Raw genomic sequence first — 24,638 nt, 5'->3', positions numbered from 1 at the left:
GTTTTGTTATATTTAAAAGCCAATGCAGTACTGTGTGTACCCACAATGCAATGCTGTTTGTAGCATTTTATAATCCCAATTTTTACCAATGAAAAATCATGATAATGTGATTGCAATACTTTGGGAAATTTATAAACTTTATATTTATTATTGCAATGTTTGCTTTGTAAATGTAAACATCAAGAGATTTTTTTATTTTTAACAGAAATGATGTTCAGCTTTTTTCAAAACTTTTTAATATTTCAGATATATTTTCTCATTCTGTTAACTTAATTTTAATGTCAGTTCTTATGTTTTGATCAGCTATATTAGATTGGTTTTTCTGTTAAATTGTAAAGCAATTTTTATAGATTTTTCACTAAAATGATTTTCAGCTGCAACATTCAGTGTGTTTTTTCACTAGTAATAACTGATTCCTCTTTTGTCTTATGGTTTTATCCAAACTTATTTTTAAGGAACGTTATTTGCTATTGAAGCCAATTTGTCATCCAATTTTATGATTGTTCAAACCCTTTCTTATTTTTTTGCATAAAATCAATGTTTAATATTTACATAACTTTTGACTTTTCAGGTAGATGAAACGATATAAAATTTTTTTGCATGCTTTTCATATAGTTATGCATTGTCCATAGTTTTAGCATGCAATGTTGTAACACTAATGTGGCTGGTACATACAGCGTGCCAATATGCTATTGTAGAACTCAGCAAAAATACTTTAGCTCATGAAGACTGGGAAGAGTAATTCAAACTACATTTGTGTTGTCTTATTGTTTAACTTTACTGCAAATTAAACTGCAGTGAAGTTAATTGCATGTATCGTTGCATGTTCTGTTGTGCATTTGCAATTCATTCTTTGAGAGGAACTGTATTGAGCAAAAGCATTTCACAATATAAAGCTGCAATGTTCACGGCAAGGTATAATATTTAGTGATTGGAGTTCAACAACAATCCATGAGTCATCATTGCTTGTTTTTCCTTGTTTTTTTTCTCTTTTGTGCACGTTTTACACAGTAGGTTTGTTGAATTGTGTTTGCAGTAAGTAGCACATTAAGTTCAAGTTTATTTGGAAGAGTTTGGATCACTTTCTATTCTGCATGCTTCAAACTTTAAACTAAATTTATTATCGAAGTACATATAAGTCACCATATCTTACCCAGAGATTAATTTTCTTGTGGGCATTCTTGAAGGAAATACAAAAATCACAAGAGAATTATCTGGCATATGAGTGAATTCTAGCAATAATTAAACATAGGTAAATACAAAATGAACCATTGGGCATGAATTACTAAATCTAGTTTTCAGTAAGGGTGAGATGTTCCTTTTTGCTAATTTTGCTTCAGTCTCATCTTCTTGTTCTATACTCCTTTCACTTCTTCTTTAGTCTTCCTCATCAATTCTCTAAAATCCTTCTTGAATGCTACAAATGCTCTCAGTGGCCACTTTTTTAAAACACTTCCTGTATGTCCTGTGTATGTCGTGGTCGTGGTCCTGTATGTCCTGTGTATGTCGTGGTCGTGGTCCTGTATGTCCTGTGTATGTTTGTGGTCCTGTACCTCCTGTGTATGTTCGTGATGCTGTATATCTTGTGTATATTCATGGTCCTGTATATCCTGTGTTTGTTCGAGGTCCTGTATGCCCTGTGTCTGTTTGTGGTCCTGTATGCCCTGTGTCTGTTTGTGGTCCTGTATGCCCTCTGTCTGTTCGTGGTCCTGTATGCCCTCTGTCTGTTCGTGGTCCTGTATGCCCTCTGTCTGTTCGTGGTCTTGTACATCCTGTGTCTGTTCGTGGTCCTGTATGCCCTGTGTCTGTTCGTGGTCCTGTATGCCCTGTGTCTGTTTGTAATTTTCTGCTGCTGTAGCCCACCCACTTGAAGGTTCAACATGTGTGTTCAGAGATGTCTTCTGCATACCACTTTTGTGACATGTGGTTATTTGAGTTACTGTCACGTTGAGCCAGACTGGCCATTCTCCTCTGAACTCGCTCATTAACAAGACACTTTTGCCCAGAGAACCGCCACTCACTTTTTTTTTTGTTTGTCGCAACATTCTCTGTAAACTCTCGAGAGTGTTGTACGTGAGAATTCCAGCAGATCAGGAATTTCTGAGATACTCAAACAGCCCCAGAAAAACAATCATGCCACAGTAAAAGTCAGTCAAATCACATTTCTCCCCCAGTCTAATGTTTGGTCTGAACACCAACCGAACCTCTTGACCATGTCTGCATGCTTTAATGCATTGAATTGCTGCCACGCGATTGGCTGATTAGATATTGTATTAATGAGCTGGTGTATAGACGTATCTAATGAAGTGACCTCTGAGTGTATATTCATGACAGCCTGGCCTGCTGCTAGCCTTCCACTTCCTGACAGACTGAATTCTCATTGAAGATTTGGCCAGATGATGGTGAAGCTGAACATCAGCCATGATCTAATGATGCCAGAGTAGGCTGGAGGAGATGAATGTTCTACTCCTTTCCTAATCAGCAGATGTTCTCATTTGCAGTGATAGTGATATTTATGATTTTCCTGTCCTTCTCCAAAATTCACTGGCCTCCTTTCTTCTCCACGAAAACACTTCAGTCCATAATTTCAGGATTCAAGATTGTTTAAAGTCATTTCCTGTACTCAAGTTTAAAGGAGAATGAAATAATTGTTACTTCAGTTCCCTTGCCGTCTTTGGAAAGAAGTTCTTTACTTACTTAATTTAATCTTAAGTACTCTGTATTGGTACGTTTGGTAATTGTAGGCTGAACATTTAAGGTCTGCAAGGTAAATACTTGTTTATGGAGTTTCACTTTCACTCAATACTTCCTTTGTGCATGATGTGTTTGATTAATTAGAAGAATGAACGATGCATGTCTGATAAAGTTACAGCTTCTGGCTGGTGGGAAATGGGATGTATGTTCAATGTCGCTCTTATTCCTCATTTGTAGGAGAAACTTTGCTACTCTGGATTGAAAGGAATTCCCCAGGAAGAGGAAACATTACTGTTGACTGGCAGATTAATGGGCGATATGTCCAAGAGAACTTTGTGGATTTTAGGGGGACCCTTTTTCTCTCTGAGGTAAATGATAAACATGCTTTGTGAAATTTACAGAACATAATTAGTTACTTCCTTCATTTAATGTGCACTCCTGTTAGTTGCAGTGACATGTTAACAGAGCGGTTGGTGTAACACTGTTTCGAAGCCAAGGTTCAATTCCTACTGCTGTCTGTAAGGAGTTTGTACGTTCTCCCCGTGTCCGTGTGGGTTTCCTCCGGGTGCTCTGATTTCCTCCCACAGCCCAAAGGTGCAAGGCTTAATTGGTCTCGTAGGTGTAATTGGGCAGTACAGTCTCGGGCCAGAAGGGCCTTTTACCGTGCTGTATCTTTAATTAAAATAAAAACTGTAGATACTGAAAATCCAAATCAAAAGAGAAAATTCAGGAAGCAACCAGCAGATCAGATCAGGCAGCACCAGTGGGGAGAGAAGCTTTTACAGGTCAAGGATGCTTCATTGGATTGGGAGAAGTGAGAAGGCAAGCATGTTTTAAGCTGCCTGGGGGGCGGGGGGAGGGCTGAGAACAGAAATTCCGCTTTCAAGGTTGTATTGCAAGTTTTTTCTTATTGACCTTAAGTTTTGATGTTAGTCTACATTTGGACCCGTGATTTTCTCTTTGTTTTCTGTCATTCTAATTATGTCTCTGATCCACGTACCCCTGCAGGGCATTCTAAATGCATCCCTTCTGGTCCACATACTCGAGGATGATATCCCTGAAGAAAAGGAGGAATACGGAATTATTTTGTCAAATGTCAGAACTCAAGGTAACGAGTCATAGATTATGTTTGTGAGATACAGGTTAACACACACAAAATGCAGGAGGAACTCAGCAGGTCAGGCAGCCACTATGCAAATGAATAAATAGCCGACATTTCAGACGAAGACCCTTCATCAGGACTGGAAAGGAAGGGGAAAGGTGCCAGAATAAAGTGGTGGTGGGGAAGGGAAGGAGGGCCAGCTGGAAGGTGATAAATGGGGCCAGGTGGTGGGGAAGGAGGATGAAGTAAGAAGCTGGGAGGTGATAGGTGGCAAAGGTAAAGGGCTGGAGAGGAAGAAATCTGAAAGGAGAGGAGGCTGGACCATGGGAGAAAGGGAAGGAGGAAAATACATTTGGTGGAACTATAATAACATTGGCAAATGCAGTAACCGCTCACTGGGTCAGACAGCATCCACAGTATGAGAAATGAAGTTTACGTTCAAGGTTATGGAAGATTTAGAGGAAAACCTGAAGTTCCCTGGTCTGCTGAGTGTTTCTTTCATTTTATGAATCATTCTAAATGCCTCCCTCAGTGAGGTTGGGTGAGAATCTAATGAAGGCACCTTCCAAAAACGATGCCTGAAGATGCCACACCACCCAGGACATGGCCTCTTCTCATTACTGACATCAGGGAGGAGATACAGGAGCCTTTTTAGATTATGAGAACACTCAGTCCTCTTTTATTGTCATTTAGAAATGCATACATGCATAAGAAATGATACAATGTTCCTCCAGAGTGATATCACAGAAAAACAGGACAAACCAAAGACTAACACTGACAGAACCACATAATTATAACATATAGTTACAGCAGTGCAAAGTAATACCATAATTTGATAAAGAACAGACCATGGGCACGGTAAAAAAAAGTCTCAAGTCCTGATCGACTCCCGAGTCCCCGATAGCAGGTGGCAAAAGGGAGGAGCTCCCTGCCATAAACCTCCAGGCACCGACAACTGCCGATGCATTGGAAGCACCCGACTGCAGCTGACACTGAGTCCGTCCGTCCGAAAACTTAAAGCCTTCGACCAGCCCCTCTAATACAGCCTCCCGAGCGCCATCCTCTGCCGAGCGCGTTCGACCTCGCCCCGGCCGCCGAAACAAGCAAAGCCGAGGATTTCGGGGCCTTCTGCTCCGGAGATTCCGGTTACCACACAGTAACAGTGGCAACGAAACAGACATTTCAGAAGTTTTTCCAGATGTTCCTCCGTACTCTCACGTCTGTCTCCATCAAATCAAAATTGTGCACGGTCCCCTACTTGACAGATTACAGATACCATTCACCGGAGAGGCCGCGCGCGCTGCGTCGTGCCGCCATCTTCTCCTCCTCCTCCGCCTAAAGATATGCGCTCAAAGTTTCAGGAACAGGTTCTTCCTCTCCACAATCGGTTTTCAAGGGTCTGTGAACACTACTGCGTTATTTTGCTCCCTTTATTTTTAATATAATCTCATTGAAATGTATAGTAATTTTTGTATGTTTTGCATTGCACTGCTGCCACCAAAAAAAATTTCACAATATATGTCAGTGATAATAAACCCGATTCTGAGTCTTAAGAGAGCTACGGGAAAATAAACAAGAAAGGAGGAATTTTCCCCTCAATTTGACCCAATAATGATGTGGATTTTTATGAAGAGTGATTTGTGTCTGAATTAGGATGGCTTACTGTCGACAAATTTGAATGGCAATCTCTATCTGTACTAACAGCACAAGCAGCAACAACATGAATAGTGAAGTGTGCCGTTTGGGTTAACAACCAAGACACCCAAGGCTGTGCTGGGTACGGCCTACAAGTGTGGCTGCACATTTCGGTACCAACATAGCATTGCATAGTGTTCAGCAGAATGTCAAAAGCAGCAGCAACAACAACAGAACAAAACAAGACAACAGCAAAACAAGCCCCTTCCCGCCGCATCCCACCCAACCACTCATAGACACAGTCAGGCTTCTAGTCCCAGGGCAGGCCACCTTTGGGCCTCGTGTCCTAGGCCCCGGAGTCAGACTTGCAGACACCGAGCCTCTCATCTCCAGTCCCTGGCCTGGACTCACAAGGTTGACCTTTGGGCCTCTACATCCGGACATGCCAATTTCTTTCTTCAGCCTTTGGGCTTTCAACCTCCAGATTTACCAAACTCCGGACCTTGACCTTTGACTCTGCCCTCTGACCTTCACTGACCGCTGGGGGTTGACCCCAGTAATGATTTGAAATATAATGGTTGCACTGATAATTAATCTGTGTGTTAAAGAAAAGCAAAAGATTTTCTTTCTCTCTTCTTTGACAGGCATTCCCACAATGGGTGCTGCTGTTCTTGACAGTCTGGGATACAAAGCCATTCTTACAGTGGAAGCCAGTGATGACCCATATGGAATAGTGACATTTTCTGAATCATCTCGCTCCGTTTCTGTTAAGGAAGGCAACAGCATCATTCATCTCTTTATCAGGAGGGATTTTGGAACCCTTGGTAATGTACTATTGTTCGTAATAAATTAAATATATCAAGTGATAAACACAAGAGATTCTGTGGATGCTGGAAATCCAGAGCCACAGACAGACAATACTGGAGCTAAAGTGGTCAGGCAGCATCTATGCAGGGGCTCCCAGCAAAGGCAAGAAGGTCATTACATAGAAATTCATTGCTGGTCTGGGTACCAAAGGGGTGACAGAAGTGCTGTGACATTCATTCATTTTGGTTACATCTATTGTATGAGTGCCAAGTGTCATGAACGGCAAGGCCTTCGAGTGTATTGAGTGTTTGATGGCTCTCGTCCTGTACTCGCTGGAGCTTAGAAGAAAGAGGGGGGATCTCATTGAATCCTATCGAATATTGAAAGGCCTAGATATAGTGGATGTAGAGAGAATGTTTCTTATAGTAGGTGAGTCTAGGGATAGAGGGATGTCCATTTAGAACACAGATGAGGAGGAATTTCTTTAGCCAGAGGGTGGTGAATCTGTGCAATTCTTTACCACAGACGACTATGAAGGCCAAGTCGTTGAGTAAATTTAAAGTGGAGGTTGATAGGATCTTGATTACTAAGGGTGTCAAAGGTTACTGGAACAAGGCAGGAGAATGGTGTTGAGAGGGATAATAAATCAGCCATGATTGAATAGCAGAGCAGATTTGATGGGCTGAATGGCCTAGTACTGTTCATATGCCTTATGGTCTACGATCTAGATGAACAGAGGGAATTTGTAGGACATGAATTCTTAAAGTCTTGTGCTGATTTAAAAAGAAACAAATTTATTAAGTGATACAGTGCTGAGTAAGGCTTTCCAGCAATCTGAGCCACGCCACTCCAGCACCCCTGACCAACCCATTTAACCCTAACCCAATCATGGGACAATTTACAATGACCAATTAATCTACTCAGCAGTACATCTTTGGACCATGGCAGAGAGCAGAGCACCCAGAGAAAACCCATGAATTTCACAGGGAGGATGTACTGAGACTTCAGAATTGAACTCAGAACTCTGGACCAGCCTGAAGTATAGTAGTGTCGTGCTAACTGCACTTCTGTGGCTCTGAAATAATTCCTCTCTGACATCCCACAAGCTTTCATCTATTTCATCAATGTTGATTTGCATAGTTATGGTGGGATGTTACTTAAAGACTGAGCTTGAAATTCCATTTCAATAGTTCAAAGGTTCGTTTATTATCAAAGTATACAGCTCTGAAATCCTTCTTCTCCAGATAGCCACAAAACCAAGAAAAAATAGAACAGCAACATGATCATCAACCCCCAGATCCCCCTCTGCACAAAAAAAGAACAAAATTAGGACAGAAACATTGACCCTCAAATCCCCCTCCCCTGCACATAAAAAAACGACAAAGATCAAGCGGAAAGCGTAATATAAAAAGCTATAAGACTGGTAAAGTCCGTAGTCCATATCCATGCCCCAAAACACAGAAAAACCTCAGTAACATTCTCTGGCCCAAGGCCACACAGGCTCCCCTCTCCGGCAGAAGAGCGATCCCACCAGTGATCGAAACGCAGGCAGCTGGCGCTCACCCTCCGCATTAGCCGCGATGTTTCAGTCTCTTCCATTGCTTTAATCAGTGAAATGGAGTCAAATGTCTCCTCGCCATGAGGCCGATTGCCTCCACAAATCTGCTCGAAGAAAGCCAAGTGCTGAAGCACCCAAGCTGCAAATCATAGGCTCCCACAGTGATTTTCTGCTGGAGTCCATTTCTGTTGTCTCTCCTTTATGGAAGTTTTCCTTTCTTCTTCAGGAGCAATTAACATCACATTTGAGACTGTCGAAGGATCTTTGCTCCGTCTGAACCAAACTGATGATGGATCTCTGGCTGAGCCTGGTCTTGACTTTCTGCTCACATCTGGTTTTGTTACTATGGAGCAAGGAGAATCCACTGCAGCTATAAATGTCACAATTTTAGAGGTAAATTTAACCTCTTTCCAGAGAACTTCTGTAATTCAGTATTGGTTTATTGTTGTTACATGTACCAAAATAAACTTCAGTTGATCTTTGTCTAACATACCGCAGTTTGTCCCTCATACTGCTCATACAGTTCAAAACAGGGCATTGAGGTAGAATAAGGTAACACATTAATGATGTGGATTAAAGTGTAAAGCTACTGAAAAACGATAAAGGTAAATGATAAAGTGGAAGACTATAACCAAGTAGATTGTGAGTCCAAGAGTCCATTTTATTGTACAAGTGGCCTGATCAAATGTCTGATAACAACAGGATGGAAGCAGTCCTTGAGCCCGGTGGTACGTGCTTTTAGGCTTTTGTATCTTCTACCCAATAGGATAGAGGAGAATAGAGAATGTCTGGGCTGGGTGGGATCTTTCCTTGTGTTGCTGCTTTACTAAGGCAGTGAGAAGTGTTGACAGATTCCATGGAGGGGTGACTGGTTTCTGTGATAAGACCATCAGCTATGGGAGCAGACTCATTGTGCCTGCTCTGCCATTTCATCATGACTGATCCAACTCTTCTCCCAGCCCCAATCTCCTGCCTTCTCCGGTATCCCTTCATGCTCTGACCAATCATGAATCTATCAGCGTCGGCATTAAATATACATAAAGACTTGGCCGCCACAGCAGCCTGTGGCAAAGAATTCCACAGATTCACCTCTCTCTGGCTAAAGAAATTCCTCCTCATCCCTATTCTAAAAGACATCCCTCTATTCTGAGGCCTCTGGTCTTAGACTTTTCCACCATGGGAAACATCCTCTCCACATCCACTCTATCGAGGCCTTTCACCATTTGATAAGTTTCAGTGAGGTCACTCCTCATCCTTCTGAATTCCAGTGAATACAGGCCCAGAGCCATCAAATGCTCTTCATTTGACAAGCCAATCAATCCTGGAATCATTTTCATTTTTGAGAACCTCTTTAGAACCCTGCCCAGTTTTAGCACATCCTTTCTGAGGTAAGGGGCCCAAATCTGCTCACAATACTCTAGGTGAGGCCTCATCAGTGCTTTATAATGTCTCAACATTACATCCTTGCTTTTATATTTGAGTCCTCTTGAAATGAATGCTAACGTTGAATTTGCCTTCCTCACCACCGAATCAACCTGCAAATTAACCTTTAGGGAATCCTGCACAAGAACTCCCTTTGCACCTCAGCTTTTTCTGTTTTCTCTCCATTTAGAAAATAGTCAACCCTTTCATTTTTTTCTACCAAAGTGCATGACCATATATTTCCTGACACTGTATTCCATCGTCATTTTTTGCCCATTTTCCTAATCTGCTTAAGTATCTACTTTTTCAAAACTACCTGCCCCTCCACCTATCTTCATATTGTCTGCAAGCTTTGCAACAAAGTCATCAATTCCATAATCCAAATCATTGACATATAATGTAAAAAGAATCGGTCCCAACACAGACCCTGTGGAATACCACTAGTCACCAGCAGCCAGCAAGAAAAGGCTCCCTTTATTCCCATTCTTTGCCTTCTGTCAGTCAGCCACTGCTATATCTACGCTAGTATCTTTCCTGTAATGCCATGGGCTCATAACTTGTTAAGCAGCTTCATATGTGGCCTTTTGAAAAATCCAAGCACACAACATCAACCAATTTTTCGTTGTCTATCCTGCTTGTTATTTCTTCAAAGAATTCCAACAGATTTGTCCAGCAAGATTTTCCCTTGAGGAAACTATGGTGACTACTGCCTATATTATCATGTGCCTCCAATTACCCTAAGACCTCATCCTTAATAATCAACTCCAACATCTTCCCAACCACTGAGGTCAGACTAACTGGCCTATAGTTTCCTTTCTTCTGCCTCCCTCCCTTTCTTGAAGAGTGGAGTGAATTTACAATTTTGCAGTTTTCAGAACCATTTCAGAATGTAGTGATTCTTGAAAGATCATTACTAATGCCTCCACAATCTCTTCAACCACCTCATTCGGAACCCTGTGTTGTAGACGACCTGGCCCAGATGATTTATGTGCCTTCAGACCTTCCAGTTTCCCAAGAACCTTTTCGACAGTTATGGTAACTTCACATACTTCATGACTCCTGACACCTGGAACTTCCAGCATACTGTTAATATCTTTCACAGTGAAGGCTGATGCAAAATACTTACTCAGTTTGTCCACATTTCGTTGTTCTTTATTACTACCTGCAGCATCATTTTCCAGCCTTCTGATATCCACACTCACCTCTCCTTTTCACTTTATGTATCTGAAGAAATTTATGGTATCCTCTTTAATATTATTGAGTAGCTTACTTTCTTATTACATCTTTACTTAAAGACTTTTTAGTTGCCTTCTGCTGGTTTTTAAAAGCTTCCCAATCCTCTAACTTCACACAAATTTTTGCTCTATTGTGTGCTCTCTCTTTGGCTTTGACTTGTTAGCCATGATTGTGTCATCTTTCCTTTAGGATGTATATATCCTGTGCCTTCTGAACTGCTTCCAGAAATTCTAGCCATTGTTGCTCTGCTGTCATCCCTGCCAGTGTTCTTTTCCAATCAATTCTGGCCAACTCCTCTCCCATGCCCCTGTAGTTTCCTTTACTCCACTGTAATATTGATACACCTGACTTTAGCTTCTCCTTCTCACATTTCAGGGTGAATTCGATCACATTATGATCACTTTCCCCTCGGGGTTCTTTCACCTTAGGCTCTCTAATTGATTCTGGTTCATTGCATAACCCAATTCAGAATAGCTGATTCCCTGTTGAGCTCAACCACGAGCTGCTTGAAAAAGCCATCTCATTGGGATCTCCAGAAATTCCCCCTCCAGGAATCCAGAACCAACCTGATTTTCCTAATCTACCTGCTACTGAAGTCTCCCTTGACTATTGTAATATTGCCCTTTTGGCATGGATTTTCTACCACCTGTTGTAATTTGTAGGCCACATCCTTACTACTGTTTGGGGGTCTGTATACAACTCCCATCAGGGTATTTTTACACTTGCAGTTCCTTAGCTCTATCCACAATGATTCAACATCTTCTGATGCTATGTCTCCTCTTTCTCATGATTTGATTTCATTTTTTACCATCAGAGCAACGCCGCCTCCTCTGCCTGCCTACCTGTGCTTTTGATACAATGTGTATCCTTGGACATTAAGCTCCCTGCTATAATCCTCTTCCAGCCATGATTTAGCGATGTATACGACATCATACCTGCCAACCTGCAACTGTGCTACAAGTTCATCTACCTTATTTCATGTACTGTGTGCATTCAAATTTAACTCTGTCAGTCCTGTATTCACCCCTTCGATTTTGTCTGAATTTTATATTGCAACTCATCCTGTAAACTGCAATTTTGCCCTATCAACAGCCTCTCCTCACTACTCATTGCCTCTGTTTGCAAACCAGCTACCTCATCTTCAGCATTATTATCTGCCTTTCCTACGATACCTCTTGCATTGAAATATAGGCAGCTCAGGACACTAGTTGCACTGTGCTGGATCTTTTGATTCTTTAACTGTGATGTGCTGAGCTGTGCTCACAACTCTCTGCAGGCAGTCATGTGTGAAGCAGTATCGATCTAGGTAGGATGCTTTCTATCGTGCATTGATAAATATTGGTAATAGTTGACAATGTCCCCAGTTTAATTGCGCCGAGTCTGCTCCTATATCTTATGATCTTCTGGTCTTCTGCAGTATCTGTATGCTTGTTACTTTTAATTTTTCACTAGTGGGAAATGGATTTTATTAGCAAAGGCAGCATTGCTTGTTTGCCATAATTGTGCCTGAATTAAAGAAGGCAGTGAAGTGTAGAACGCAGAACGTAGAACAATACAGCACAGTACAGGCCTTTCGACCCGCAATGTTGTGCTGACCTTTTAACCTACTCTAAGAATAATCCAACACTTCCCTCCCTCATAGCCCTCTATTTTTCATAATTCAAAGTAATTTGTTATCAATGTACGTATATGTCACCATTTACAACACTGAAATTTGCTTTCTTGAAGGCATTCAGAGTAGAATAAAGAAATGCAATAGAATTAATGAAAAAGTACACACAAAGATTGACAAGCAAACTACGTGCAAAAGGAGACAAACTGCAAATACAATAATAATAGTAACAAAAATAATAAATGAGCAGATAAATAATACTGACAACCTGAGTTGACATTTAGCCCATAAATGGTGTAATGAGTTCAGTGATGAGGTGATCTTTCTATCATCAATATGCCGTAATAATGGGTCTGCTATCATATAAGTATCAGACCTGGCAAGAAGGGCTGATAAAAATTTGGTGAACACAGTTAGGTTGGAGGGTTGCACCGCTGTGATAGGGAGAGATGAGACCATGCCTAAAGATGCTCTATTGGTTGGGGTCGACCATGGATGTTGTGTCCCAGCTGTCTACGTGATATGCCAGCCAGGGTGGTATGATATGGAGAGCAGGGCATTGCCCATGCAGGAGGCTTCCCCTCTGCACACAGCTGATGAATCCAAAGATTCCAGTACAGTTTGGCACCAGCAGCATGTTGGGAGTTGCCAGTCAGTGTTGAACTTAACGTAGGACTGCCTTAGGGAGTCCAGTTCTGCTCTGGATATTTCCCTCGGGGTTTACTCCCAAAACCTTCCCTGTGAGTGAGTATTGCTGCAAGGCAGTGAAGGTTTGAGATCAGAGTTTTCCTTCTCCAAGATGAGCCCTGTTTGTCCAATGCAACTGGTTTTCAGGCACCAGTTACCTGTCTTTGTCTCTTGTCCTGTCAGTAGAAATAGTTCCACTGGGCTTAGTAGCTAAGCCACACATGAAGGCCTGGAACTGGACTTGGTTGTCAGAGGCTGTTTGAGATGCACACCATTGGGAGGATTTAATAGATAGTGGGAGCTTATCCCTACTACCTCCCCTGGCTCTGACAACCTTAAGGAACCTAAGGCCATAATGGGACAAGAAAATGGGGATGAGGATTTCGAATCAGTTATTATTTTAAACACATCAATGAGTCATCTCAGAAACAAAGCTAGATTTAAGCAACCTATTCTCATACCCAAATCTGCACTGAACCCTCTCCAGTGTCAATAGTATCCCTTATAACCATTTATTCCCCGGGTTTTAATATGAAAACGTGCTAAATATTGATGTGGAATGCCATTCACTGTGTCTTTTCAGACGTTAGTATTTCCTTTTGCTCTTGTGGTTAGATTCTCAATGTAAATGAATGTGTGTATAAAATGGGGGCTGAGGGGAGAAAATCACTTGTCCGATTCTTTTGTGATGGTATTGCGATTGCTGCCCGTGAAATACTAAACTCAAATGATGGTCTTAAACCCTATCGGATATAAATTGCCACGAGAGCTCTCAGAAAAGGGAGATTATACTGTAACTACCCAATCTTCAAAGACTCGTTCACTTCCCTGTTTCTTTCATGCTTGTTAATGTTCTTTAACCATTCCTAAAATGCCTGGACTGCTCTCTATGTTTATACTGTTCCTTTGCCCCTTGTGTGACTTCAAACACATATGATATTCTTTCATAAAAGTTGCTGGTGAACGCAGCAGGCCAGGCAGCATCTCTAGGAAGAGGTACAGTCGACGTTTCGGGCCGAGACACTTCGTCAGGACTAACTGAAGGAAGAGCTAGTAAGAGATTTGAAAGTGGCAGGGGGAGGGGGAGGTCCAAAATGATAGGAGAAGCCAGGAGGGGAAGGGATGAAGCCAAGAGCTGGACAGGTGATTGGCAAAGAGGTTATGAGAGGATCATGGGACGGGAGGCCCAGGGAGATAGAAAGAGGCGGGGGGGGGAAACCCAGAGGATGGGCAAGGAGTATAGTCAGAGGGACAGAGGGAGAAAAAGAGAGAGAGAAAAAATATATAATAATAATAATAAATAAATAACGGATGGGGTACGAGGGGGAGGTGGGGCAATAACGGAAGTTAGAGAAGTCAATGTTCATGCCATTAGGTTGGAGGCTACCCAGACGGAATATAAGGTGTTGTTCCTCCAACCTGAGTGTGACTTCATCTTGACAGTAGAGGAGGCCGTGGATAGACATATCGAATGGGAATGGGACGTGGAATTAAAATGAGCCGTGGATAATGCCCCACCTCCCCTTCATACCCCATCCGTTATTTATTTATTATTATTATTTTTTTCTCTCTCTCTTTTTCTCCCTCTGTCCCTCTCGCTATACTCCTTGCCCATCCTCTGGGCTTTCCCCCTCCCCCTTCCTTTCTCCCTAGGCCTCCCGTCCCATGATCCTCTCATATCCCTTTTGCCAATCACCTGTCCAGCTCTTAGCTTCATCCCTCCCCCTCCTGTCTTCTCCTATCATTTCGGATCTCCCCCTCCCACTTTCAAATCTCTTACTTTCAGTTAGTCCTGACGAAGGGTTTTGGCCCGAAGCGTCGACTGTACCACTTCCTATAGATACTGCCTGGCTTGCTGCGTTCACCAGCAATTTTTATGTGTGTTGCTTGAAATTCCAGCATCTGCAGATTTCCTCGTGTTTGCGTGATATTCTTTCATATACCTTTTAACACGATCGGTCTAAAAGCTTCCTGGAGACACAGATTCCAGGGACCTACAATTCAAAGGTGAAGCTAACTGCTCTAAGTACATCATCATCATCATCATCATGTGCTGTGTGTTATGATGGTTTTCTATTACATGATTGTTCTTGGCTAGTTTTTCTGTAGGTTTGCCATTGCCTTCTTCTGGGCAGTGTCTTTATAAGAGGGTTGAACCCAGCCATTATCAATACTCTTCAGAGATGGTCTGCCTGGCAGCAGTGGTCGTATAACCAGGACTTGTGATGTGCACCAGCTGCTCATACGACCATCCACCACCTGTTCCTATGGCTCCATGTGACCCTGTTTGGGGCTAATTGAACAATAGATCAATTATTTATGTGCTAAGTGATTCTCTCCATCTGGTCCGCAAGCTTCATTGAACTAAACAACTTAGCCACAGTTGACAGTTTTGAAAGAAGCCCAATTAAATAACCCATTGTCTTATACTACACCTCTTCAGCAATAAGACAAGTACTATGAACAGCAAGTCTGCTATAAACAGTGCTTGTATGCAAAGCTGTGTTTTCAACTTCCAACTGGTTAATGCTTACAATTTGCATTTTAAGAACTGAAGTCTGGCTTTGGTTATGGCCACAAGTTAAAGAATGTAGTTGGAAGCTTAACTTGCAACTGTTTGATCTTTATAACTGGTAGTGGCTGATTTTTAGAAAACTGAGCTTGGCACAAAAGTGGCCCCCAGTCCAGGAAGTCTATATCCCATCACACTTTCAGTATGCAATTTACACCCACTGAATTTGCATCCTCTGAAATGAAACAGAAAGAAAATAGATCTCAGGAAAATACGGTGAGAAATGCTGGGAAGTATTTTCCAAGCCCCTTTTCAAACAGATAACTTCAAAAATATACTGTTGTTGATTAAACAAACTATAAGAGAATCTGAACCCATGTTTGAAGACTAGATTTATTTCGAGATCTTTCTCGAGCAGGGGTTTCCAGCCTTTTTAATGCCGTGGACCCTTACCATTAACCGAGAAGTCTTGTGTACCCCAGGTTGGGAACCCCTGTTCTAGAGGAATTAATCCAGTTCTAGCAGGCTACAATCAGAATCAGGTTTATCATCATTGGTGTGTAGTGAAATTTATTGATTTGTGGAAGCAGTACTGCGTAAGACATATGTAAAAAAAAAGTGTTAAAATAAATTAATATATGTGTGAAAGGGAAAGAGGAAGGTAATGTTCATGGCTTCATGGGCCATTCAGGGATCTGATGGCAAAGGGGAAGAAGTTGTTCCTAAGGGTTGAACAACATACACAAAAGTGCTGGAAGAACTCAGTAGGTCAGACAGCATCCGTGGAGAGGAATAAACAGTTGACGTTTCTGGCCACATCTTCAGTCTCCTATACCTCCTCCCTGAAGCAGATATTGAGAAGGGGCTATTCCCCTGGTCCTTAGTGATGGATGCCACTTACTTGAGGCATCACCTTTTGAAGATGTCCCTAGTGATGGGGAGATTTGTGTCCATGATGGAGCTGACTGAGTCCACATCCCAACTCCTGTACATTGGAGTCGCCGTTCCAGGCAGTGATACAGCTGCTGAGAATATCTGGAAGATGTGCCTTCTAATACTGGACTTTCCGGCAATGCATTGCTTAGTTATGCATCCTTGAATCCTAATGTTTTATTGAATCTGCAAAATCCAGCAACGTTTTTCATAAGAAAAACCCTTGATAGGTTTGCATGGAATAAGTACTTTTTGTATCTGATACTGTAGGTGTGAAATTGTCATATCCACTGATAGTCTCACACACTCATAGCTGCATTTGCAGTTCAGGTTCTAGTTCAAGTTTAATTGTCATTCAACCACACACGAATACCCATGAACACAGCCAGATGAAGTAGTGTTTCTCCGAGGCCTAGGAACGAAGCTCAGTACCAACAGTCACACACACAGCACAAATCACATAGAGCACATATAAGATAGCGGGAAACATATAGTTATGCAAAAACAAACACAGAAAGTATAATAAAGCCCAAGACCCTGAGGTTGTAGATGCTGTTGGCAAGAAGAAGACCACTGCAGACAAACACAATCCAGCTTTTCTTGCTGAGTGAACACTGGAGGGCAGCACTGACACTAGTATGGATGCCATGTACACCACCTTCGGCGTTACCTCTCCTGGCAGTGACAACAGGTGACACCGTGGCACGAGATCTAGCCTGCACTACAACTGAAGCCATGCAGCTCCCACATTGTCGGTCCCGCCAATAAACCATTGAACTGAACTCGCAGTATTCTACATTAACAATGCCCAACAGGGTCTTGCGATCACAAATGACTGAAGCAATCACTTGTTGCTTGACCACACACCACCTAATTGTTTAGGAACCTGAGGCATTTTTGACATCTTTTCGGTTAGGAATGGTTAGGAATGCCATCCAGAGTATGTTGCAATGGGATGGAATCAAGTGGGGATTGAGTCATGGTTGAGGAGGTCTTCAAAGTACTTCTTTCCACTGGATTCATGCTTCTCTGTGCTTAGTGAATTGGCCCTGGTCTTTGACATCTTAGTCCATCATGGGCGTGGGTAAAGCCCTCCTCATCATTTACATGGAGCGCGTGGAGAGAAGCATTCTTCATCAAGAGCCTCCACAATCCAGGCCACACTCTCTTCTCACTGCTGCCATCAGGAAGGAGGTACAGGATCCTCAGGACCAACACAACCAAGTTCAGGAACAGTTATTACCCCTCAACCATCAGGCTCCTGAACCAGAGGTGACAACTTCACTAAACTTCACTCAGTTCAACGTTGAACCTGCTTTCAAGGACTCTTCATATCATGTTCTTGTTATTTGTTGGTTGGTTATTTATTTATTCATTCATTCATTCGTTTTGTATTTGCGCTGTGGTCTTTTGCACATTGGTTGTTTGTCCGTCCTGTTGGGTGCCGTCTTTCACTGATTTTTTTTTGTGTTTCTTGTATTTACTGTGAATGTCCACAAGAAAATGAACTTCAGGGTTGTATATGGTGATGTATACGTACTTGATAATAAATTTATTTTGAATTTTGCATTAGTTGTTATTAAGAATTTAAAGGTCATTATACAGAGTAAGTGGCAGGATTTGTAGTAGTATTTATTTATTTGTTGAGCTACAGTGCAGAGTGGGCTCTTTGGGCCGTGCTGCCCAGCAACCCGAGCCTAATCATTGGATAGTTTACAATGACCAAGTAGCCTACCGATCTGTATGTCTTTGGACTGTGGGAGGAAACTGGAGCTCCCGGAGGAAACCCATGTGGGGAAAACATACAAACTCCTTACAGACAAAAGTTCAAAAAGTCGTGGCTCAACAGGCCAGATGGCCTGCTCCTGATCCTATTTCTTACATTCAAAAGTACATTTACTATCCGCGTATGTGTACATTATACAACCTTGAGATTTGTCTCCTGACAGGAAGCCAGGAAACAAAGAAACCCCAAAAATACCATATATATGAAAAAATACTGTCTAGCACCCAACGTGCAGAGAATTAAAAGAACATTATGTCCATAAGAAAATAAAAGAATAAAATAACCCTTAAAAAAAGACTGTCGAACATCCAATGTGTAATGATAAAAAATATACAAGCCATAACCAAAAGCAAATGGTGTTTCTGAACTGAAGTCCGCAAGGGGGTCCTGGAGTTCAGTGCAGAGCTGAGTAAACGTCGTGGGGATGTGATTTTAATTGGCCTGTACCTCTCCTCGGGCCCCGATACGTTGACCTTTTCAATTCGGCCCAGCGCTTAACTTTCCATCCAAACATCGGGTTCAGCAGCTTCAAGCAGCGATCTGAATTGGACCGTACCTCACCTCGGGCTGTGACTTCCTGACCTTTTCGATCTGGCCCGGTGCTCAAATCTCCATCCGAACAACAGGTTTTGCTGCTTGGATACGCTGGACTTCACTGTTTCGATTCTCCATCTGCGCATCCTGCTCAGTCATATCTGGGGCCTGGATGCCACGGCTTTGATTCAGCCTGTACCCGATCTTTCATGCTTTTCCACTCTCTCGGTGACAGGCCTGCCACCTCACCTCTTCTTGGTTTTGCCGCATCAAATTGCCTGCAAGTCCAAAAGCAAGTTACAGGTTATTACTTGCGATGATTGTTTGCCAGAAAAAGTGTGGTTAACAAAATATTTAGTTGCTTTCTTTATTTTGTTAGCCATGTGGTAAACCATATAAATATGTTGTAACTGGGTTACCTGTCTGGACGCGCCCCTCTGCTGACTGCTCCTGTGGCTCCTCCCACAGACCCCTGAATAAAGGCGATTGTGCCACTGCTCCTCCCTCAGTCCAGGACATATACTCAGCATGGACGTTGGTCCATTTACTGTTAATAAAAGCCTTTCAGTATTTACTCTACTTCCAGTCTTTTGGAGTAATTGATAGTGCATCAAGCCACCAGCCAGAAGTCGCTGAGGTTCAGGCAGCGGTGGGAATTGAACCTGGGTCGATGGTACTGTAAAGCATTGTGCTAACCACTATGATACCATGCTGTCTTCCTTAGGAACAAAGGGATTCTGAGGTCCACGTCTATTGATCCCTCAAAGTATCTGCACAAGTTGTTAGGGCAGTTAAAATGGCATATTAAGAGGCAATTCAAGATTCTTGATGTACGTGTAGATGATGTAGATTTGTGTTACTTAAGAAGTTGGTCTAGACTGTTTTCCAGGTGCCCAACCTTCATAAAGCAGGAGTCACCTGTATTGACGTGTTTCTTTAATTATTTCTCTCTGCATCATCTCGTTTTAAATCAAGTTAACAAACCTATAATTTCCTCAGTTATCATCAAATCACATGGTTGATGCTGCTAAATTTTTTTTGTTCTGTTCTGTGATTCACAAGATACTATTTACTTTGGAAAACATCAGACTTTGAAGAAGATGTGAGATTGCTTTTGATGTAAGGAAATGTATATTTTTGCAGGATGATATTCCTGAATTGCAGGAGGTCTTTCTTGTGAATCTAACATCCGTGAAGCTCATCTGGTCAGATCAAAGCCTTTTCCCCCCTCGATTGGGTGTGTATTCTGTGTTTATATACCTACATTATTTTTTATTTAATATTGTAGTATTGAATCTTAGGTTCTTTAGGATTTTTAACATATACTCAGTGACTACTTTATTAGGTACAGGAATGGAAACTGGTGTGGTCTGCTGCTGCTGCAGCCTATCCACTTCAAGGTTTGATGTGCTGTATGTCAGAGATGCTCATCTGTACACTCCTGCTGAAGCACATGGTTATTTGAGTTACTGTCATTGCCTTGTCAGCTTGAACCAATCTGGTCACTCCCCTTTGACCTCTCTTATTAACAAACTATTTTCTCCGACAGAATTGCCACTCACTAATTTTTTTTTGCTTTTTGGACCATTCTCTATAAACCCTAGAGACTGTTGTGTGTGAAAATCCCAGGAGGTCAGCAGTTTATCAGATACTTAAACCACCCCATCTGGCACCAACAATCATTGCATCGTAAAAGTCACTTAGATCACATTTCTTCTCCATTCTGAGCAACAAGTGAACCTCTTGACCATGTCTGCATGCTTTTATGTATTGAGTTACTGTCACATGATTGGTTGATTAGATATTTGCATTAACGAGCAGGTGTACATGTATACCTAATAAAGTTGTCATTGAGTGTATATCTATTTGCTCACTTCATCTGAGGTCTTCTATAGTAGCCTGGCATTCCACTCTGAACATTGTCTCATTCTTCTGCTGTGTTCCTGATGTTACTTTCTCCTGTTCATCTTAGAACTGGAATTTATTCCATCAACCCGCTTTGCCTCGAGGCCTCCTCTTCTGTTAGTTTAGTTTTGACGCTTTGATAGTTCATACAGATTACATATAACAATGCAGGCCCTTTGGCCTTCGATGTTCTGCTGACCTTTTAACCGACTCTAAGTTCAATCTAACCCTTTTCTTCTACATAGGCTTCCATTTTTCTATCACCATGTGCTTCTCCAAGAGTTTCTAAAATGCCTCTATCTGTCTGCCTCTACAACCACCCCTGGAAGGGTGTTCTGTTCACCCATCACTCTCTGTGTAAAATATTTACCTCTGACATCCCTCATATTTTCCTCTGATTACTTTAAGATTATTTCCCTTTGTATTAGCCATTTCAGCACTGGGATAAAGTCTCTGGCTGTCCACTTGATCTCTGCCTCTTGTCTTCTTGTACAACTCTGTCAATATTTAGCATGGAACATAGAACATTGCTGCACAGTACAGGCCCTTCGGCCTACAATGTTGTGCTGACCTTTTAACCTACTCTAATGTCACTCTAAAGCTTCCATCCCACATAGCTCTCCATTTTTCTATCATCCACGTGCCTATCTAAGAGTCTCTTGTATCTGTCTCTACCAGTGTCCCTGACAGTCGGTTCCATGCACTCACTACTCTCTATGAAAAAGATCTGCCTTTGACATCCCCCCCCATATTTTCCTCTGATCACCTTAAAATTATGCCCCCTTGTACCAACCATTCCTGCCCTGGGGAGGAGTCTCTGCCTTTCCACTCTGGGCATCTATTCTTTTTATCATCTTGTACACCTCTTTCAAGTCACCTCTTATCACCTACAACTATCAGGCTCCTGAACTGGCATGAACAATCTCATCTATCACCACTCCAAGCACACGCCACAATCCACAGACACACCCCAGTAAATGGTCCACTTATTTTCCCACCTCTAACTCTTGTCCTTGCTATTTCCTGATCTTCACCAAACTTGCTCAGATGTGCTTAGTATCACACTCTTGTGTCCAAATTAATCTCTCATTTACTTTACCAACTCTCTTCAGCACCTTTCAAACCGGCTTTTTTCTTCATGTCTGTTTATCATATATTTTATTTGTAATTCATTCAGTTATTTGTTTTTGGTTTTAAAGCTGTGGTTTTAATTTCCAGATGCGGCAGGACAGGTTTCTGAGATAACTATTAATGCAAATGATGGTGTGAAGGGAATTATTGAATGGCAACACATTAAGTAAGTGTGCAAACTTTTCAACAAATTAGGCAAATTGATTTCTTATTGTCACATTTACAGAGGTACAGTGAAAAGCTTTGTTGTGCACACTATCTATACAGATCATGTCCTTGCAACAATGCATTGAGATAATACAAGGGGAGACAACAACAGAATGCAGAATAAAATGTTACAGTAAAAGAGAAAATGCAGTGCAGATAGAGATCAAGGTACAAATCCATAGCATGGTAGGTTTTGCAGTCCAGAGTTCATCTTTTCATTCATTTGTTATATCCCGTGTTGTATGACGTGGCCAATCGCGGTCTTTCCAGGACCACGATTGTTCCTGGCAAATCTTTCTACAGAAGTGGTTTGTCATTGCCTTCTTCTGGGTAGTGTCTTTATAAGGCGGGAGATGCCAGCTGTTATCAGTACTCTTCAGAGATGTCTGCCTGACATCAGTGGTTGCATAATCAGGACGTGATATGCACCAGCTGCTCATACGACCATCCACCACCTGCTCCCATGGCTTCATGTGACCTGATTGGGGGGTGGGAGGAAGGGCCAAGAAGGAGCTATACCTTGTCCAAGGGTGACCTGTAGGCTAGCGGATGGAAGGGGCACCATACACCCTCTTTGGTAGAGATGTATCTCCACCCCACCATTCTATCTTGTCCTATTACCTTCAATAGTTATTAACAGTGGGATAGAATCTCTCCTTGAGCCCGGTAGCTTTAGTGTCTTTTATAATTAAGTTACTTTTACTTTTGGATGTTGTTGCATTCCTTAATATGTATTTGTTTAACTCATAATTTCTAAGTGAATTTCATAGTTGATTTCATTTGTTTCATATGAAGTTTCTATTTATGTAATATGTTGGATAATGGAACAGGTGTCTCAGCAAATGCATCTTTCTTATGTTTGACATTGAAAAGGTTTCTTGAAGTGACCATAAGATATAGGAGCAGAAGTAGGCCACTCGGCCCCTTGGGTCTGCTCCACCATTCAATCATGGGCTGATCCAATTCTTCCAGTCATCCCCACTCCCCTGCTTTCACCCCATACCCTTTGATGCCCTGGCTAATCAAGAACCTATCTATCTCTGCCTTAAATGCACCCAATGACTTGGCCTCCACAGCTGCTCGTGGCAATGATTTCCACAGATTTACCACCCTCTGACTAAAGTAATTTCTCCGCCTCTCAGTTCTAAATGGACGTCCTTCAATCCTGAAGTCATGCTTTCTTGTCCTAGAATCCCCTACCATGGGAAATAACTTTGCCATATCCAATCTGTTCAGGCCTCTTAACATTTGGAATGTTTCTATGAGATCCCCCCTCATTCTCCTGAATTCCGGGGAATACAGCCCAAGAGCTGCCAGACGTTCCTCATACGGTAACCCTTTCATTCCTGGAATCATTCTTGTGATTCTTCTCTGAGCCCTCTCCAATGTCTGTATATCCTTTCTAAAATAAGGAGCCCAAAACTGCATACAATACTCCAAGTGCCTTATAGTGCCTTATAGAGTGCCTTATAGAGCCTCAACATCACATCCCTGCTCTTATATTCTCCAGCACCCAGGACCCAGGGCATGCCCTTTTCTCACTGTTACCATCGGGTAGGAGATACAGAAGCCTGAAGGCACACACTCAGCGATTCAGGAACAGCTTCTTCCCCTCTGCCACCCGATTCCTAAATGGACTTTGAATCTTTGAACACTACCTCACTTTTTTTTATTATACAGTATTTCTGTTTTTGCACATTTTTAAATAATCTATTCAATATACATAATTGATTTACTTGTTTATTTATTATGTTTTATTTTATTTATTATTATCTTTTTCTCTCTCTGCTAGATTATGTATTGCATTGAACTGCTGCTGCTAAGTTAACAAATTTCACGTCACATGCCAGTGATAATAAACCTGATTCTGATTCTGATATTCTATACCTCTCGAAATGAATGCCAACATTGCATTTGCCTTCTTCACTAACGATTCAACCTGGAGGTTAACCTTTAGGGTATCTTGCACAAGGACTCCAAAGTCCCTTTGCATCTCTGGATTTTGAATTCTCTCCCCATCTAAATAATAGTCTGCCCGTTTATTTCTTCCATCAAAGTGCATAACCATACACTTTCTAACACTGTATTTCATTTGCCACTTCTTTGCCCATTCCCCTAAACTATCTAAGTCTCTCTGCAGGCTCTCTGTTTCATCAACACTACCCGCTCCTCCACCTATCTTCGTTGCATTGACAAATTTAGCCACAATTCCATTAATACTGTAGTCCAAATCAGTATTGGCAACATAAATTGGGAGCAGATGTTCTCAGGGAGATGCATGGCAGAAATGTGGCAGATGTTCAGGGACTATTTGCATGGTGTTCTGCATAGGTATGTTTCATTGAGGCAGGGAGGGGATGGTAGGGTAAAAGAACCGTGGTAGAAAAGGATGTAGGAAGTCTAGTTAAGAAGAAAAGAAAAGCTTATGAAAGGTTCAAGAAACTAAGTACTTTTAGAGCTCTAGAAAATTACAAGGCTGCCAGGAAGGAGATTAAGAATGAAATTAGCAGAGCTAGAAGGGGCCATGAGAAGACCTTGGTGAGCAGGATTAAGGAAAACCCAAAGGATTCTACAAGTATGTGAAGAACAAATGGGTGAGCCGTGTGAGAATAGGACCAATCAGCCCGATAGTGGAAACGTGTGCATGGAGTCAAAGGAGGTGGCAGTGGTACTTAGTGAATACTTCGCTTCAGTATTCACACCAAGTCCAGCTCCTTCAGTTTCTGTGCCAATGAGCAACTCACTGATGGGGTGAAACTGCAGTACTTTAAGTGCTTAATGTTCAGCAGGGTCTTGTGATTGTAGACAAAATGTCTAAAAAGACAATAACTCCTTTGGTTGGCCTAAGTGAAGCCACTGTGTCCGAGTGCGTTCCAT

At 42.0% G+C, this 24,638-nt stretch overlaps 1 protein-coding gene across 1 annotated transcript in view; it reads left to right on the top strand.

Annotated features, from left to right (window-relative positions):
* Positions 1 to 24,638, top strand: part of adgrv1 (adhesion G protein-coupled receptor V1) — a 514,329-nt gene that overhangs the window by 162,342 nt on the left and 327,349 nt on the right. Inside the window, exons 34-39 of the mRNA XM_063069242.1 lie at positions 2,932 to 3,062; positions 3,703 to 3,802; positions 6,076 to 6,255; positions 8,023 to 8,189; positions 19,662 to 19,755; positions 21,642 to 21,720. Coding sequence (XP_062925312.1) covers positions 2,932 to 3,062; positions 3,703 to 3,802; positions 6,076 to 6,255; positions 8,023 to 8,189; positions 19,662 to 19,755; positions 21,642 to 21,720 — 751 coding nt within the window. The remainder of the gene's footprint in view (positions 1 to 2,931; positions 3,063 to 3,702; positions 3,803 to 6,075; positions 6,256 to 8,022; positions 8,190 to 19,661; positions 19,756 to 21,641; positions 21,721 to 24,638) is intronic.

Source organism: Mobula hypostoma, chromosome 16 (assembly GCF_963921235.1).
Source record: "Mobula hypostoma chromosome 16, sMobHyp1.1, whole genome shotgun sequence".
Taxonomy (NCBI): Eukaryota; Metazoa; Chordata; class Chondrichthyes; order Myliobatiformes; family Myliobatidae; genus Mobula; species Mobula hypostoma.
This window is presented reverse-complemented; position numbering and strand designations above follow the sequence as displayed.